The 15,734-nt window shown below is 40.0% G+C and overlaps 1 protein-coding gene across 2 annotated transcripts in view; it reads left to right on the top strand.

The window, feature by feature from the left end:
* The first annotated feature begins 5,213 nt into the window (after positions 1-5,213).
* The window catches only part of lama4 (laminin, alpha 4), a 44,390-nt gene continuing 33,869 nt past the window's right edge, over positions 5,214-15,734 (top strand). For both annotated transcript variants that reach the window (XM_088286160.1, XM_088286159.1), the window contains exons 1-6: positions 5,214-5,526; positions 9,362-9,463; positions 10,263-10,390; positions 10,481-10,561; positions 10,981-11,195; positions 12,642-12,742. In XM_088286160.1, coding sequence (XP_088142286.1) covers positions 5,419-5,526; positions 9,362-9,463; positions 10,263-10,390; positions 10,481-10,561; positions 10,981-11,195; positions 12,642-12,742 — 735 coding nt within the window. In that variant the 5' untranslated portion in view covers positions 5,214-5,418. The remainder of the gene's footprint in view (positions 5,527-9,361; positions 9,464-10,262; positions 10,391-10,480; positions 10,562-10,980; positions 11,196-12,641; positions 12,743-15,734) is intronic.

Raw genomic sequence — 15,734 nt, 5'->3', positions numbered from 1 at the left:
ATGCTTTGTTGAGATGGTAATTATTTTTCTCAAGTCCCATCAAAGAGTCACTTGTTGGCTTACTGCATTTATTTGATTTATATTCATGATGTTGTTCTGTAAAATAAATGAACACTGGGTGGCAGCATTGACCTGTAAGGATCACAGTGTGATATGCTGAGCCTGATCCTTTCTGAAAAATTGCACCATGGGAAATGGAGTGTGGTAGTTCTGTGCTGCAGCGCGGGGTGGCGGGATTTCCTGTGTCTTCCAGTGTCGGGTTGCTTGATGGGGTTAGGATCGTTCGGAAGCCTGCGCGTCACGCGTTATTATATATTTTTGCAATATTTTTATTTGACTACATGTTTGTCCCCCGTGTTTGGTGTGTTTCTATGTTCTGAGTTTCTAAATAATAATAATTTAAGAAAAGTACACTAATTTATATATTTGTCTGTATTATTGTTGTATTGCACTGGAGAGGGGAGCCCTCTAATCTCGTTGCACACTTGAGTACAATGACAATAAAGGGATTTCTAATTTCTACTACTTTTGCAAGGATAGAATATAATAAAATAAAACATGTTTACCCAAGGCAGCACGATGGAACGACTGGTTAGCACGATGGCCTCACAATATGGAGGTCGTGTGTTCGAATCCGGCTCCGCCCTTCTAGTGTGGAGTTTGCATGTTCTCCCTGTTCCTGCGTAGGTTTTCTCTGGGTACTCCGGTTTCCTCCCACATACCAAAAACATGCATGGCAGGTTGATTGGACACTCTAAATTGCCCCTCCGTATGAGTGTGAGCGCAGATGGTTGTTCGCCTATGTGTGCCCTGTGATTAGTTGGCAACCAATTCAGGGTGTACCCTGCCTACTGCTCAAAGACAGCTGGGATAGGCTCCAGCACCCCCGGCGACCCTCGGGAGGAGAAGCGGTACAGATAATGGATGGCTGAATGGATGTTGACCCAAACGTAAAAAGTAAAAAAAAGACAGAAACATGGATCATAATAATTTAATTTGAAGTCCTGGTCCGTTTAAGTCAAGTCCATTCATTTAATCACCACTTAATCACAAAAAAAGTTTAAAAGAGCTTCACATGCCCGCAGTTGACAAATATTACCGTTATCCCCTAGTGTTAACCCCCATGAGCGAAACGAAAAACAAATAAAGAAAGGAAAAACAAAAACAAAAAAAATCATCTGAGGAAAAATGAGAAACCTTGAGAAGGGGGCGTAGATGCAGGAATTCCTCTTCCAGGATGACCAGGTTTACGGTCCAAGAGGTACACGACACCATCGAGGAGCTACGAGACTTACCCAGAGGATACATCAGACTTCCCATAATTAATTGGCCGCAGGAAGCTCTTTGATGCTCAATTGTCTCTCCTCAATGTGCGTGCGTTCAAGACAATTGAGGTGTTCCTTAAAGGGACTGGCCAGCCATGGTGGCCCATTTTTCACCAACAAGCTCAATTTACATATCTATATATATTTTTATCAGGAAACTGAAATTGGTCATCATTATCTTTTTCATCCATTCATTTTGGAGAAATTATCAAATAAGTGACTACTTCACAACGCCTACTCTAAATGAGAAATATGGCCACGCCCCCTCCTCTCTCCTCATGTCCTGCGAGAGTCACTAAAAGGGACAGATTTCAAACTCTCCATTGGAAATCATTTTACTTTCATTGCATATAAAACGGTGATCAATTAGCACCAAAATTCATGTGAACATCCCTATCAATGACCACTTATAATCAAAAACATTAACCTCCCCTTGGCTGATTTACGAGAATAAGGAAATATTGAAGTGAGCAGATGCACCCGCAAGCTACATGTATGTATGCTGGGAGGACGCTAGCACACTGCTTCTTTGCTGATCACGCTGAAGATGCAAGGCATAAACCACCGGTGTGGATATTTACAGAGACTCAAGTGGGAATGAGTAGACATGCACTTGTTTGGATGAGAATTGACCCAAGTTTTTTGATCTACTACACGCCGTCCAATTTCCAATGCGGCCACACTTGGCTCTAGAGTCGGCCTCCTCGCTGTAACTTTTTTACCGCTGAACATTGATGCTCCCAAAGCAATGCGCTACATTCTAGAAAATAGGTCTTTATCTGTAGTCGACCCCCACTCGCTCTTATGGCGAAGCTGGCAGCTGCAAGGGGTGTCAGACAACGCATTCGACTGCTTGGGAGGCAACTCTGCAACATGAAAACGCTGGCTGGCGGGAAAGTAAGGAGTTCATGTTGTTGCGCTAACGCCTTTTGTTTTAACAGCCTGAAGCTAATTGGTGCCATTAGCCGTGACGTTAACCTACTGTTAATCTGTGAGGGAAAGGGGGAGGGTAAAGATCCATTCCCGCCTGCAGCCGTCCATCTCCTGGGAGTTGACATGACTTTTGCGAAGCTAAATGTCCGAAATATCACCAGTCTGGCTTCATGTGCGCATTCATACTCTCGTCCGCAAGAGATCTGCACGGTATTTTGAATTTTGTGGAAGTGATCACATGTGCGCCCGTTTGATGACAATAAATCCAAGCTTTTATGCTGTGGTGCAGTTAACCTGTTAATGGGCCTAGGACCATGCAGTGCCATTTTGTTGTGTTTTTTCCCAGCCTAGGTATGGTCAGTGAATGCAACGCGATGTTATGAGTATGAGACTGTTGTTAGATTGCTTCTTGTTGTATTGTACTTGCGGATCACTGCATGGACACTGCTAAAACGCTGTTTGTGCCGGAGCTAGGGACCAAAACAACACGGTGTATCATCTCAACCAATATCAGCTGTGATTGTAACTTTATTGTTACTGGAGGCAAGTAAAGTTGACGAGAGAAAATTCTTTGTCGTGTGACTCCGTCGTAAATCTCACCACAAAAAAAAGCCCTTAAATCATTACAGAGTCTTTTGGGGGAGGGCAATTAAGTACTGATCTAATTTATACATGCAAACATATTGAATAAATGTCAATTTTAAGCCCATCCAAGTGTCCCTTTAATATGGCGACGTGAGAACAACTTCTGGGTCTTGTTCAGTGATCTGAGGAGCGAGGAACTAGGAAAGTTGCAATTAAGAGACATGAGATGGACACAATTGAATAAATACAACCCATCCAAAAGGCAGAAAAACAATGAACAACAGGGTAATCCAGGACAGGAATCTGATGGGTCACCTTGTATAACGTCCCTCTTTTGTCGATACATAAGAAAGGTGAAGGGAAAAAAGAACAACCACTGACTGAGCTCCTTTAAGGGGAGCACAGTATGGATTTGGAATAAAACTAAGCAAACAGGCTCACGAGGCTCAGGCTAGCACATGTGTAAGTAGGGAAGAGGGAGTATCAGATGGGGAACATTCTGGCCCAGATGCACTGAGCAGGTTCCGCAGCCAGAGGCGCCACTTCATCCCAGGTGGCTGCGCTGCAACACAGGAAGGGAGGTCATATGAGTGTGTGCGTGTGTGCCTGCGTGTGCGTGTGTGTGTGCGTAAGTCTATGTCCTCTGTCCAGACTGCTCACCAAAACACATCATATTGTTGCCATAGAAACGACCTCACTGATTGCATTTACATGACATCACTATTCGAGTTAATGTCAAAATTCTGGTTTGTTAGCTATTTGGAATAACCCATTTCCAAGAGTGAGCAGACAAGTTACTCCTGTTTACAAAAGCTGTCATTTGTTATTTTTTTTAATTAAAATTGTTTACAAATATTAGTTTTTCTTCAAGTGAAGTTTTCAGAGTGCTGGTTAATTTTTTTAAACTCTTTGACGTAATCTAAATTTACAGCAGTTTTGGACCAAATAATTTTTTTAGATTTTGTGCAATTTATTTAAAAACTTCTTCCAAAAATTCCTACAGATGGGCAGCTGAAGCCTTCTGAACCTTTAAAAATTTTCATCCAACTTACTACACTCGTAATGTTGCTAAGGTTGAAAAGGTCAAAATTATAGCATTAACTCAGTTGATTAATCCAATTTTTTTTAACTCAGTTAAATATTTTAACTCAATTAACTCAGTTTGATTTACTTAAAAAATAATTTGCATACTTTGTAGTTATTATGCCATATTAGCTGTATATCATTAGGAAGTCTCAGAACAAAACACTGTGTTCAAGTTACCACTGGGCCTCGCAAACCAACACTCTGGAGTGTGGCGCTTGTGGGCAGTTTTGAGAAATGTTTTGAAGAAAAATGCCTGTAAAGATGTCTCCATTTAGATCGCATTCAAGAGTCAAAGAAAGCTATTAAAACAGTCTTTTAATTAAATAAACTTCATATTTGGTGATTTTGCGTCAATTCCAAGATATTATTCTAGTAAATATCTGTTACAAGCTTTGCAAAAAATAGTAGTTGAAAAGTGTGATTAATCCTGATTAATTATGGAATTTTTCTGTGATTAATTAGTTAAAAAAATTAATCATTGACAGCACGAATTTATACACATGATTTACTCACAGTGTTGATGTCATTTCCCTTTAATGAATCTTGGTTTGATATGCGCTTCAGAAATTTCATCCAAGATTGCTCGGCAGCCATTATGTGGAAGAAAATTCCTGGAAAAATAAAATCTGAAAATACTTAAATAAATTATCTGATTGAGCATGTGGGGGCTACAAGCATAATTCTGCGGGTGAGTGATTGGGGTGGGAGGCGCATTGCCCCCCCCCATAGCTCCGTCGATGGCAGTTAGAATTAACACTATTGTATGTGTTTATTGACTTCTTTTGACAACCTAATGAACAAAGTATTTCAATTAGTGCTGTATACTATGCTTAAATGGTGCATGTGAAGTTAAGAAGACAGCCATAGGTGCTTTTTTTTGCTAAATAAGTCTGTAAGAATTGCGGAACGAACTATTGCACCAATAATGATCAATGAATGAATCAAGCATGTTTTCCACGTGGCTGGTAAGCTTTGAATATTTTTTCCCTTTAATAAATTAAGAAAAAAAAATAAAACTACTTTGCAAAAAGAAAAAAAAACTAAGAATTTGATAAGAGGCAATTACTTTATCATGGCACTACAGTCCAGTAAGTATTGAGGAAAAAGGGTTGTTTTTAGATAATGATAGCAGGAACATCATCGTGAAGGCCAATGGCAAACTTTCCATCTGTCTTCTTTTGCTCTGCCCTTTCTTTCATTTTCCTGCCTTTCCATCTGTATGTGATTTAGACACACTGGCTCAGGCAGTGGGGGAGGGCAGTTTGACCAAGTGAGAAGATTCAGAGCTGGCAATCAGGGAAAGAAAGGGAGGAAGTTCACACAACTTTGTTTATTTGACTCAGCCCGGGACAAAGATAGGCACTGTGACAAATGAAGACATTAGAGTAGTGGAAAAGTGAAGCACAAGGAGCAACACGAAGACTCTCCCATTGTCTGATTCTACTCACAGACACAGATAGAAAGGGAGCCCACTCAGCCAAAACAGAACATGGCTCAGAAATCTATGCGATTCCTCTGCGTTTTAGGCATTCTCTTTGGGATTGCCTCATCATCGTCTGCTGTCAGGCTTGGAGCAGAGCAACAGGCATCATTGAAAGTAAGACATTTAATATTATTGGTTTTTGAAACAATGCTGGCCAGCATTGACTTTTGACACAATTATAATAGGATTCATTGTGTAGACAATAAATGCAAGATGGATGGTGATTAATGTACATATGGAACTATTTGGAAATTGTATTGCTTTGGGATGCCCTTATGGTTAAATTTACCGAGTTTCATTAGGAGAGCCTGAATAGTAGTTTGTGCTTCCACCATTGCCATGTTACATATGCCCCACCCTGACTGAGCAAAATAACAGTATTTACTTTATCCCTCCGGTATGTTGGCATGAAATTCTCATCCTTTGTTGTATTCATTCCAAAGGCATTTGTTTTATTTGACATCTATTTTAAAGAAATTCATTTTAATAATTCGACTATTGCTCATTTTCAGAATATGAAATCTTGTGTTCACTGATAGAGGCTTCCAAATAATGCATAAACTATATATTGCAAATACTGTTCTACGGAATTGATAATTAAGATTTTAATAAAAAACATTTGTTGCATAATACAGAAACTGTACTGACTGTTGACTACGTTGTTTGGCATGACACACATTTGTAGCAGTCTCCAATCAGAATTCATACAAAATCAATGTGATTACACCTTTATGGTATGGATTAGAAGTATTCACCTGTGTCGTCTCAACTTCTGTCAATTTGATAAACACTGTGTCGAATTAATACATTTAATGTCCCATTCCTTGATCTGGATTCCTATGTGGTTGTTACAGTTTGTGACAATAGCCACAGTACTCCATTTTGTTGCCCTAAATTCTCATGTAAGGATTGGGCGTTAGTTAAATAAGATTTTTACAGGTAGTTCATTGCCAAACATGGAAAAACAATTCCTCACAGTGTGACTGATGAGGATTTTTTTTACCCTCCTTATATGTCGGAGTGGATGGCTCAACTTCCACAGACTTACTTTGTGCAGTTAGGATGACATTCTCATGACCCCACATTTTTTTCCATTTTAAGGACATTCCGGGGGAGTTAGCTTGAATAAGTTCTGAGTTTAAGCGGCCCTCCAAAGCTCAGAAGAGGCATCTCAATATGGTTGTTAATTCAAGATATTTTATATTTAATAAATAAGAAAATAGCTATTCTTATTTCATCAAAAGAAAAATTGAATTTGAAAATATTTTCAGAAAGAAGGATAAAGACATTAATTGGAGGGATATAAACACACACACCCAAAGAAAAGCTTAAATCACATTTCAAGTTATCGTTTTGAAACAATACCTCAGAGAGTGTAATCTGAGCAGTGAGGAGGCTTCACATTTCAAGAGAAGGCATGGCCCCAAAAGACAAGTGAGGGTGTCGACTTGGAGGAACACTCAGTGGTGGAGACAAGACATGTTTTTGTGTTTGATACTATTTCAACTCTGCCTCGCACACACACATGCAGAGCTTCAGAACATACCAAAGCCGCACGTAGCGACACAGGCAGAAAAAGAAGTTTGAACAATTGTACGACTGTGACTTGCTGAATGTCATCTTTGTTATCCAACTGAGTGAAAATAGTGGGAAGGAGGCTCTGATGTTAAATAGTTACTGACTGTGCTCACTTCTGCTGCAATACATTCTAATTCACATGACGTTCACATGAAGAATGATGTTGTCAACCACCTAAACATACATGAACTTTTGACCTAACATTACATTTACATTGTTTTACAGGTGTCAAGTTAAAATTGGAATATTTGATGTGCTGGAATCCATTCATACCTATTCATCTTTTAGCACGTGACCTAGCAATGTATACACACATTTGCACCAGTGCACCATCTTGAACAAACAGACATTTAAGAAAGACAATGCGGGGGAATTTGGCCACAATAAGCTAACCTCTGACGAAGAACATCAAAAGACGAAAGCAGCAAGAAGTTATGGAAGCTACATTCACAAAGACAGCTACTCCGACAGGGCGCATTAAAGATTTAAAGAACAAACTCATTTTTTCTGTCAGTTTTGTTGTGCCTTTCTTTATTATACATGAATACACAACTAAATTGCAACTGTAGACAAACATTTTTGAATTAAATTAGATAATGTGTAATTTTTAACATGGTGATAAAATGACTTAAATTACTAAGTTATTTATTTAATAAATAATTATATATTTTATTTTATTTTTTATATAAATATAATATTTATTATACTATTCTTACATTGTACAGTATTTTCATTATCTTTCCAATGTGCGCCACATAATAATAGATTTACTTTCTTTATATGCATACACTGAATTTCTATGTGAGCTATAAAAATGTAATTGAGTTGAGTTGAGTTTATGGGAGCTTATGTATGCTCTTGTTCCCATATAACTCAAACTCTGGATTTAGATCATATTAGAGCAGAACTACCCTTCCTGACCATCTGCTGCATCTCCTATAAGCACTTCAACCCCCTTCCCATGCATTCTCAACTGCGTAAGCGCTGCAGCTGTTTGAAACGTCATACTGTGGTCAAAGAGCCAAGGTCTGAACCGGGTCCAAACACTTTAGGTGACTTTAGAAATGGTAAATAACAGATACACTTTCCGAAATGTGATTTATGACTAGTTTAGTTTTAGGACAGCCTTTTGGAGAAGAATCATTCACTTAGTTTCATTGAAATGCGCTTTCCTACCCTTGTCTTACTTTTCTATGATTCAGCCCTACTTTCCTGCCAAAGGTCATTGGAAGCTTAGATGGGGACAAAGCGTTTTCTGTCACTGGTACCTGATTATGGAATTTGGTGTCAATGTTAAAAACCTCTTGAACAAAAGATTGACACACCATTATAGCTTGAGCCTGATTTAATTGTCTTGTCTGTTTTTATAACATGGTTATGAATTGTTTTTATATTGTTTAATTGTCTTTTGTTCAAATATTGGATTGTTATCTATATGTGGAACATAGTTTCAGCTTTGGTGGCTTTTAAAGTGCTTCATAAATACTATTGAGCAGAGTTAAGTTACTTTAGTTCAATAGTTGCTTCATTTAGATTCTTTTCTTTTCTTTTTTTTTATTTATTGTATTGCCTATTTTCTTGGGTTTTTGTGACTATTCTAACCATTGTCTTACATACCTCCTTAAAAATGAGAGCATATCGGAAGGATTTACTCCTAATAATAAAACAATTGCTGTACTAATGACATGATGGATTTTAGCAAAAATGCAATGGTACGCAATTGCATTCAATATTACTTTTCAAAGCACATTCATTGACAAGGTCAGTCAGATCCTGTTTTGTTTTTCTGCCCAAGTTGTGTGACATTTTAAAATCTTGAATCTTCAAAACCTTGACGTTATAATGGCAGAAACTTTTCTTGCGCTTATTTTCTTAGTTGATATTCACTATTTCTCTTATTTCCCCTCCGGGTAAATCAAAAGTGAATGATTGAGAATGATGACCGAAGAAAATGACTCAGACCAAATCATAATGAAAGTACGAGTCATTATTAATTTACCTATGGACCAAATTAATTTAACTTACCTTATTACCTATCAGACAAATTTTGAGAACGAACTTGTTGGACAGTGTACTTAGACCTAACTGAACATGACAAAAGAATTTGTAAATATCTTGTGAATACAATACGATACAACTTTATTTATTACACTACAGCTGTTGCTGCAACAAAGGACTTTCCATATGGTGTTATATAAATTAGCGGGAAATTAGAACACAAATTAAACGTCATCATCTGAGGGCAAAAAGAAAATCCAAACTGTAAAACAGTCCTAAAGCTATTTTGCCTTTATCATTTTGATTCAATTATAAATTATTGTTTGTCCAATTAAGACTTTCTTTTTAATGGTTATTCTTGTCCACTCCTTAGGTTTGCGCTAAGGGATTTTTCCTTAGTGAGCAAAACAAATGCTTGCCGTGTAACTGCAAAGGCCATGCTGATCACTGTGAGGACATCACGGGCATTTGCTTTGTAAGTTAAGTTTACAGGACATATTTGCATCAAAGACACTAAGTTCATTTATTTCATTAAGTGTTGGCTACATACATTTGTCATCTCATTAGAATGCTTAAATGGAAACATGCATTTTCGAATTTTCTGTATGAATTGGTCCAAAAAAGGCACAGCAACAGGAAAATGCAGTCTCTGCAAGCTAATGCTTATGTTTGTATTGGACGGACCAGGGGAATATTCCTAGTGCATGGGAGAAATGTATGTGAACGGCAAGGCTAATGACTTCTTCAAGAGCTAACCGGAGTCAGGAGTTAGCCAATTAAGAGTAGGCTACTGTAAAGGAGGTGTTGATTAAAGCTCACCGGTTTTGAGTTTGCTATTCTGAGTAAGCATTCTGACACATGCTTTGCACAAAAGCGTATCAAAGAAACGAACTTGATCGAAGCTTGTTGTGATAAAATATTACTGACCCAGAGCAGTTTAGAGAGGAAGTCAAAAATCATCATTCCTACTGTTCTGTTCGATTCCAAAACAGATTCAATCATTTATTAAATTCAAAGGATTACATATTTTTTTCATGGTGTGTTCAGTAAAAGCATGTAAACATTTTTATACATTTTTGTGACTTAGATCTGTGAGATTTATCCAGACGTTCAGGAATTTCCAAAGTTTTCATGTTTTTTTTCTTGAAACTGGAAACTACCAGACTCAAAGGCCACACCGAACTTGTTTTTTTTTTTTTTTTTTTTTTTGGTAATGAGATCAATCACATGATGTTTCTTAAAAAGGCTAATCTGTTGTACTTGGCCGCTTTCAGAATTGCAGCGATCACAGTATGGGTGATTTCTGTGAAATGTGCGAAGATGGCTACATGCTGGCTCCTAGCCAGGTTGGACGCCATAGCTGCCAACCCTGTGCCTGTCCTCTCTCTGTCCCTTCCAATAAGTATGCATGTCTGTACTTTTTCCTCACGCTGAAAGTTCAGTGTTGCTCAGCAGTGTGCAATATTTGAAAGAATTTTGTTCTTATGGTTAGCTTTGCAGTCCATTGTGACAGGAAAGGTGACATTCAACGGTGCAAGTGCAAAGAGGGTTATGCCGGACATACCTGTGAGAGGTGAGTACTGGGTCGTCTTATGTTGTCACAGCATTCAACATGTGTCACCCACAGAGGTCAACAAGCGACTATGCATAGAAGACATTGACAATGGCAATGTACGTTGATTTTCCCCACGGCCCTCATAGTTTTTTTTTTAATGTTGCATGCCATTGGAACGAGCCTCATGATCCTGAAATTTAACCTCTTCCCTCTCTTAAAACTATTGAAATAAGTATAACTCCAAAAAATCAGGAGAAGACGATGGGAGAGGGCTAGGGCATAATTGTGCTGCTACGGGATAGGCTGTGCCTTAATTTTAACAAATGTAAAGATTTGAGCTACCCATGCCACATCCATTCATAAATATATATAAACTCAGTAGGTGACAAACTGAAAACTTTTTTCTTCATTGTAACAATAACAATTTCTCCCTCCAGGTGTGCCCCGGGTTACTATGGCATGCCATTGAGAGTTGGCGGTTCCTGCAAGCGATGTGACTGTAATGACAACTCTGACCCAAACCTGATCTTTAATTGGTGCCACAATGTTACTGGTCATTGCCAGCACTGCTGGGGCAACACTGCTGGGGCGAATTGTGAGCGGTGTGCACAGGGTTTCTACGGTGATGCCATCGTTGCCAAGAACTGCAGAGGTTTGGGGAGTCACATTTGAATGTTAATACAGTGAAATCAATTTGTGATGGTCCAATAATAGACCTGAGTGAAGATAGAACTGCTTGGGTTCTCAAATGGATTGAAAGAGTTGCTATGGTTAAAAGATGCTCAGAATTCTTTTAGCACGCAATGACAAGTGGTATTGTGTTACCTTGTAAATCCCAATTTCAATGAAGTGGGGGTGTTATGTAAAATACATGATTTGCAAACCCTTTAACCTATATTCAAATGAAGATGCTCCGAAAACAAAACATTTAATCTTCAAACTGATACATTTTCTTGTTCTTGTTTTTTTTGTTTTGTTGTTGTTTTGTTAAGTTAAAAAAAAAACGAACAAAAAAACCTTACTACTAATACTTACAACTTCGAACTTACTAACAAAATTAGTCTTTAGGTGAGCACTAATGAGGGGTGACTATGCACCGTATCCTGTAAGCATTGTGCGGTAGTAACTCTGTCCGCCAAGTCCTAATGTTTCAGAAACCGGAGGTTTGACCTTCACCCCGATATTGACCGAAGCAGCCAATGCTGTTCTCTTAGCCAATGTGAAAAAACAGAATAAGTGCAGTGTCCTTTGTACTTTTCACAGAGGTCGGTCTGGTGGAACCATGTTCAGGTGGAGAACAACAAATTATGAACAGAATCTTGTAGACGTGAAAAAGTAAACACTGACAGAGATTTATAGAATTAAAGTTCGCTTCACTTGCTTCGGATTAATCAGTAACCAAGAAGTAGCTCTTGATTTTAATGTTTGGTGGAGAAAACAGCTATATAAATAGAAGATTTACACAATAAGCAATCACTGCAAAACTGGACAAGTATTGGTTATTCCTTATTAGGTTTTGCTTTGTAGCAGAAGTGATGAACTGTGTTAACATACAACATTTTTCTGAAGTGTTCCTGAGTCCACATGGCGGGATACTTTACCCAATGATGCCGTTTCTTAATGCAGTGCCATTGAAGTATCAAAGGTCACGGGCATTCAATGTTGGTTTTCGGCCTTGTCACGTATTTCTCAGGATTTTTTAAAACTTTTGATGATGATATAGCCTATAGATAGCTTGCAAACTGTTGGTTTATTTGTTTTCAAAATTGTGTTTGTAGAGTATTCAATTGAATATTGGTTGAAATGGTATGCATATCATTGCACACGTTTTGTTTATTTTTTTCATTTTAATGTTTTACATTATGTCCCAATTGATTGGAATTTGGGTTTGTTTATTGAGAACTGACCCATTAATAGATTAGACTTTTAAGAAAATGTTCTTTTCTAGAATACATTTCATATCAGCGACGTAAATGTCACAAACACACAGTTTTAATGAAGTGAAGCGTCTCATTGAGGCCTCCAAAAATAAACTTTTCACAATGCCTGTGACAATTTGACCTGTAACAAAATGCTGTGCGTCCTGTGTCTCTCCCAGAGTGTGAGTGCAATAAATGCGGAACATCCTCATGTGATGACAGGACGGGAGTGTGTCACTGTAAACCAGGCGTAACCGGGCGACTCTGTGACCGCTGTGAGGTAAGAAATAACTGCACTAGTTGGTAATTGTTACATCAAAATGATTTAATTTCTGGAGTTAAGTGGGAGATTAAATGAAACAAAACTATAGAAGAAACACAGTAATCGAAGCACAAGTACTCCACATAATTAAGAGTTTTTACAGATATGGGTAGAAGCGGGCATGGTGTAGCCGTCAATAGAAAGCGACCAGTCAGGGCAGGTGATGCGAAGTGATTTTGGGCCAATGTTGCTATTGAGTTTGAGGAAGTTGGTCTGCATCTAGTTTTTCATGTATCGCAGGCAGATGATGATAGTGGAGTGAGTGGCAGCAGTGATGGATTTGATGGAGATCATCTGAATTCCAATGTTCATGAATTATGAGTTGTCCTTTAATCAAGATCCATCAGGCTACATGCAATGATACTCTAATGAGACGGAAAATCACTCGTTTTGTCGTGGTTAATTTGTGTGAAAAACCGCAAAGTAGAGGACTTTTTATTAGTTCAAATTTTTACATTTGACATTTTTATCATAAATAAATAAGTAAAACGTTCATTATTCACAGATTTTTGCAATCTGCCGTCCGGACGAATCCCCACTATCTCTATCCACTATACCAGCGGTCTCAAACTCAAAGAATGACATTTTGCAGCACCCACCTTGACATCAAACTTTAATGTTAGTGCGGCCCCCTCCTTTTTTTCCATGTCGTTACCCATGGCTTTGTGTTTTGTGTGTGTGTGTGTGTTTGTTTTTCTTAATTTATGAGCTCCCATTTGTCAGGCTCATAACAGCTTTCAGCGAAATGTAATTCTGAAGTGTCATAAAGTAGAAGGATGAAATTTCCTGTCACACTGTACCTCTGGGAAGAGAAACGCTGTAGACGAGAAGAACCAATTTCAAGAAAAACAACAGACAGAATGTTTTATTTTGTTGAGCACAGGGGCACCCCGACATGTCTTGAATGCACATAGAAAGTTGAAGTGCTCCAGAAATCCGGCATCATAAATCAACTTGCTACCAAATACCTGTGAGATGACAGGGAGCACCGGGTAACTAATCATGTTCACGTTTTGAAGACTCAATAATGCTCTGAACTCGTATTAATACATATGAAGATTGGATTAGTTGCACTTCTTTTTTAACACTCGAAACCCATTTTTTTTGTGGAATACTCTATCTCCAGCGGCTCCCACATAAGTTATTATGAGAGCTCTGCACTAAATGGACTGTAAAGAAAGGTTTAAATCATCATTGTCATCTCTCACTTTCAAACAACATATTTGGGCAAGAAAGAGATTTGAGTTGCCATACCAACTTAATGATTCACAATTACTGTATTCTCACTGCAAGTTTATGATATAACGTGACGTTATTTTTCCTTTATTTCTAATTAAATGTATTCATCTCAACCACATTTGTGGTGAACTGTTGGCAAAGAGACCATAATTTTTTTTTTTCGTTGACTCAATGGCGATTAGTACCAGGGCCTTGGTTAATGGAGAATTTATCCTTGCCACGCTTCCCTCAGGGCAAGAGTTGTGTATCTATGGACAGATTACCTCTGTCATGATCCGCGTCGGGCATGGCAGGGTTCTGTTATTATTTTTACCTTTCAATGCTTTTGTATTATTGTTTTGTCAGCTGAGTGGGGGTGTTCCCCCTCAGCACTCGTCCTCACCTGCCACGCACCTGTTCCCCGTTAACCGTCACACACCTGATCCCCATCCGCTCCACTAATGACCGGACTATTTCAGCTCCCCATACCGACTACTCCGTGTCGGGTCATTGCAGCTATTTACGGACAATCACGACCGCATTTTGTTCTCGTCCATGTGCTTATTCATATCCTCGTTCCCGTTTACGTCCCTCAGCGTTTTGCCCCTGCTTTCGTTCCTCGCCCTTCTTTTCTGTTAGTCACGTTTTGTTACCTTTGTTACTTGGCTCCCTTCCCCGTTGTCCTTCCTTGTTGAATCCCTTTAATACATTCCCTTAACATTACCCATTTCCCTGCCTCCTCGCCTTTTGGGTCCCCCTCCTCCTCGCCGTAAAGCGATCGTGACAGAATGACCCGACCAAGAAAGGACCCAGCGAGGGGCTCACGGCAGCGTCATGGACGCCGCCGCACGGACAACCTCCCTCATCAGCCTGCCGACCAGCCCCGCACCGCGTCTGTTTCATTCCCTTCATCTCACGATTACGTAATCGACGGTCTACCTGTAATTCCTCCACACCTGATTATAGATTCGGATCACGACGACGATTTTGAGCACCATGCACCTTCACCCACTGACTTCCTACTAGTTGCCGACACCATCGATGATTCTGAGCACTATGCCCGCTCGTTTTTGTTGACTCGGATCACGAGGACGACGCCGACTACATCTACGCTCTGTTGGACGCCATGCGCAACCCGGACTCAGTTAAGACCAGTCACTTTCTTCCCCCCGAACAATTTCTGACAGCTTTTTCGTTCGAGTTTTTTGACACCACCTCCCACTCTGCCTCGCGCTCTTCACGCCCCAAATCACGTAAGTCACGGTCACGCCGCACTCCTCGTCCACTGTCGGTTTCCGCACCTTGTCACGTCCCCCTTGCGTCTCGTAGCTCACGTTCACCAGCACCTGTAGTCTTGGTCCCTCGTGTCTCCCGTTCCCCTGGTTCCCTTTGGCGGCAGGCTGATGGGGATCAGGTCCCCCGTCTTGGCTGCGCCCGGCCCGACTGCTGCGCCCGGCCCGCTGCCGCCTCCACGTCAGCTGCAGCAACCCACGCCGCCTCTATGTCAGCGGCACAGACCACGCTTTCTCCATGTCAGCTGCAGCAACCCACGCCGCCTCCACGTCAGCTGCAGCAACCCACGCCGCCTCCACGTCAGCTGCAGCAACCCACGCCGCCTCCACGTCAGCTGCAGCAACCCACGCCGCCTCCACGTCAGCAGCAGCAACCCACGCCGCCTCCACGTCAGCTGCAGCAACCCACGCCGCCTCCACGTCAGCTGCAGAAACCCACG

The sequence above is a fragment of the Idiotropiscis lumnitzeri genome, chromosome 21 (assembly GCF_059441095.1).
Source record: "Idiotropiscis lumnitzeri isolate Australia: NSW breed Sydney's pygmy pipehorse chromosome 21, RoL_Ilum_1.0, whole genome shotgun sequence".
NCBI classification, from domain to species: Eukaryota; Metazoa; Chordata; class Actinopteri; order Syngnathiformes; family Syngnathidae; genus Idiotropiscis; species Idiotropiscis lumnitzeri.
This window is presented reverse-complemented; position numbering and strand designations above follow the sequence as displayed.